At 65.1% G+C, this 3,484-nt stretch overlaps 1 protein-coding gene across 1 annotated transcript in view; it reads left to right on the top strand.

The window, feature by feature from the left end:
* Nucleotides 1-119: 119 nt before the first annotated feature.
* The window catches only part of H696_02660 (hypothetical protein), a 9,001-nt gene continuing 5,636 nt past the window's right edge, over nt 120-3,484 (top strand). Inside the window, exons 1-4 of the mRNA XM_009496574.1 lie at nt 120-574; nt 763-1,399; nt 1,630-2,581; nt 2,838-3,339. Coding sequence (XP_009494849.1) covers nt 825-1,399; nt 1,630-2,581; nt 2,838-3,339 — 2,029 coding nt within the window. The 5' untranslated portion in view covers nt 120-574; nt 763-824. The remainder of the gene's footprint in view (nt 575-762; nt 1,400-1,629; nt 2,582-2,837; nt 3,340-3,484) is intronic.

Raw genomic sequence — 3,484 nt, 5'->3', positions numbered from 1 at the left:
AATGACAGGTCCGTCTGAGGAAGCCCGGCGACCATGTGCCCTGCCCGCGTCCCCCACTCGCGCCCCCTCGAATGTCGCACTCACAGCACCGGCCCCCCCCCCCCCCCCCTCCCCTTCTGCAGCCTCCTCACGGCCAATCCCACCACTTGGCAAGTCACCAACAAGTGGCCCTACGTCGACGAGCTGGTGGACATCCTCCCGGTGGAGAAGTCGGCGAATGAATTTTCCCTGCACATCCGCAAGGGCCGGACCTCCTCGCGGTCCAGCGCCACCACCTTCTCCACGCCCCACCGGGCGGCCTTGCTGACGCAGGCCAACCGCTTCCGGCACCAGTTCGCCGCGCTGGACAAGGCCACCTTCGGCGTGGCCCCCACCAGCCAGGTGTTCCCGGCTCACAAGATCCACTGGAGCACTCGCGACAAGGCCACCCAACTGGCCGCCAACCCGGTGTCCCTGGATCAGGTGGCCACCCCGCCGGACGCCACCGGCCCGATTGTCATCGCCTCCTACGACTACTGCGACATCTCCCACATCGACATCCTGCAGGATGTGCCCGGTGGCTTTGTGGTTGTCTGTGCGTTTTCGCTGCTCGGCCACGGGGCGAGGCGGCGCCATGGCTCCCCCCGAATGACCGGCAACACATGGCCCCGGCCGGGCGAGGGATGCCACGCGCACGCACGCACGCACACGCACACGCACCCACCCCTTCCTTCTGTGATCGGCCCTTCTTGCTGACCTTCCCTTGCCGCGCCCCACCGCCAGACGGCGCCTTCTCCCGCCGCCATGCCTTCTTCACGCCCAACCGCGAGGAGATCCTCAAGCGCATGCGCCACAATGCCCTGACCTATGTCGGTGTGGATCTCAAGGTCTTCGCCGACCGGTCGGCCAATGGCCAGCCGGTCCGCCGGGAGGACTTCATCCTCACCCGCTTCGGGCCCTTCTCCGATGACAACTCCATCACCTCGATCGCGGAGTTCCGCGTGCACAAGCTCAGCCCCCGGCATGGGAAGTTCGGTGTCAGCCGGATTCTCTGCTTCTCGGAGCGCTGCATCATCGAGCGCGACCCGGGCTACTATGCCCTGGTCACGGTGCGGCCCCTGTCCGAGGTGTTCGCCCTGGTCCGGTCCGAGACCGAGCCCCAGCAGTTTGCCATCGAGTACAAGTCCGGGGCCATTCGCTGGTACACCAGCACCGAGCGCGACTCCCTGCTGGCCTCGTTGCTGGATGGCGTGCGTGCCTCCGGCAATCGCGATGTCTGCATCAAGATGCGCGAGACCAGCCGCAGCGAGCGCATCGGCCTCTGGAGCCAGCCGGTGGACGAGGAGATCCAGCTCACCTGCCTGACCATGGTGGCACAGTTTGGCCCGAACAGCCTGCCCTTTGAGCAGCTCATCAGCCGGTGCGTCCATGCCCCCCCCCCCCCTCCCCAAACCCTCCCGGGCCGGCTGGGGGAGGGAGATATCCATGCCACTGGTGTTGGCGTTGGTGTCGGTGTTGCTCCGGCTGACGCTGCGACCCTCCATCCCGCCTGCCCTTCTTCGGCCTTCCTCCGCCCGATCTCGCCCTGTTCCCGCCACTGACACCTCCCCCCCCCCCACACACACGCACACATTTTCCTGGCCGGACCAGCTTCAATGCCAACGTCGACTACAGCGGCCTCCACCTGCACGATATCCTGGACAGCAAGGAGGTCGAGCTGATCCACGGCGCCATCAACGCCGTCTTCGGTCCCGGCCAGGCGTCGTACAACGCCAACGCCATCAGCGCGGCCGAGCAGTTTGAGTTCCTCCGGCGGCTGGTGGCCTCGCGCGTCGGCTTCGATGCATTCATCAGCCTGGATGGGTTCCGCACGCGCATCGGCCAGCGCATCGTCCAGGCCCTGCGGCACTCGTCGGATGGTGTCAAGTATGCGGCCATCGACCTGCTGGCGGCCCTCATGCGGCCGATGCACGACCTGTATGACCCGGCCCAGGAGCAGCTCAACAAGCGGGCCCTGCTCAAGTCCGAGCAGTTTGTCGGCAACCTCTGCCGGCTGCTGAGCACCCACTCGCAGCTGGGCACCGGGGCCCTCATTTGCGCGGCCCTGCTGGACTTCTTCACCTACGCCATCTGCCAGCCGTACAGCCTGACCACGGACGCCGACCAATTTGCCATGGTGCTGAAGATGCTGTCGGACCTGGGCCGGAACCTGTTCCGCCTGTTCCAGCACCCTTCGGTGACCATTGTCAAGGGGGCCGGCTTGCTGATGCGTGCCATGGCCGAGGAGGCCCCGCGCGAGGTGCTCGAGCGTCTGCAGCACCTGGCCCTGTCGGAGGGGTCGCTGCTGGTGCACCTGTACACGGCCCTCTACACCAACAGCTCCGAGCGCCATACCCTCACCAATCGCGAGATCAGTCGCCAGCTGATTTCCCTCTGGACCGAGGGCAACGCCGAGTCGGTGGCCCTCCTGGGCCACATTTTCCCCAAGGGCCTGGTGGCGTACCTCAGCAGCTCGGATGTCCCGCCGGCCGATGACCACATCGAGCTGGACACGCGCGACGTCCGCGCCGGCGAGCGCGAGAAGCGCCAGAGCCATGTGGAGGTATGTCCGGTGCTGCGTCTCTGGCCTTTTCCCTTCCTTCGTTTGTCTTGCCATTCGCCCGCTCTCGCTCGGTGAATCCTCCTGTGCTCGGCACTTGGCGAGGGTTGCTCCCTCATACACACACACACATACACACACACACACGCACACACGCACACACGCCCCATCGCATGTGCTGACTTTCGGTCGACCCGCTGTTGGGCATCCTCCTCTTCCCGGTGTCGGGCAAAATGGAACTCCCCCGCGCTTCGCACAGCGCTTCATCGAGCATTGGAACAACTCCTCCCTCTTCACGCAGAAGAAGCCCAAGGAGGCTCCCCGGCCGGTGGTGTACCGCAAGCGCGCCACCCATGCCCGGCATGAGCAAAACTGGGATCTGCTGTACTACCACTTCCGCCAGGACCACGCCCGGCCGGACCTCATTTGGAATGAGAAGACCCGCGAAGAGCTGAAGGAGGCCCTGGAGGCGGAGATGCGCGGCCTGAATGTCGACAAGGAGCTCGGCGGCCTGAACCTGGTCATCTCCTGGAACTTCGTCGAGTTCGAGGTTACCTACGAGAGCCTGAGCGAGGAGCTGTGCATCGGTGACAATTATGTGCGCCTGCTCCTGGAGCAGGAGACCGGCTACGGGGTCCTCAAGCCGGTGGACTTCTTCTTCGAGCTGTATCACCGGTTCCTGCTGACGCAGCAGCAGCACATGAAGCTGCTCTGTCTGCAGGCCATGGCCATCGTCTATGGCCGGTATGGCGAGGAGATCGGTGCGCGTCGTTTCCTCCTCTCCTTTGCTGCATATGTTCCTGTGTCTCCCTCTGGCTCCTCCTTTCCTGACGCATTTCTCCCTCCCTCTCCCTCTTTCCCCTCCCTCTCCCCTCCTCTCCCCTCCTCTCCCTCCCTCTCCCTCCC

This window comes from Fonticula alba, assembly GCF_000388065.1.
Source record: "Fonticula alba strain ATCC 38817 unplaced genomic scaffold supercont2.4, whole genome shotgun sequence".
Lineage (NCBI taxonomy): Eukaryota > Rotosphaerida > Fonticulaceae > Fonticula > Fonticula alba.
This window is presented reverse-complemented; position numbering and strand designations above follow the sequence as displayed.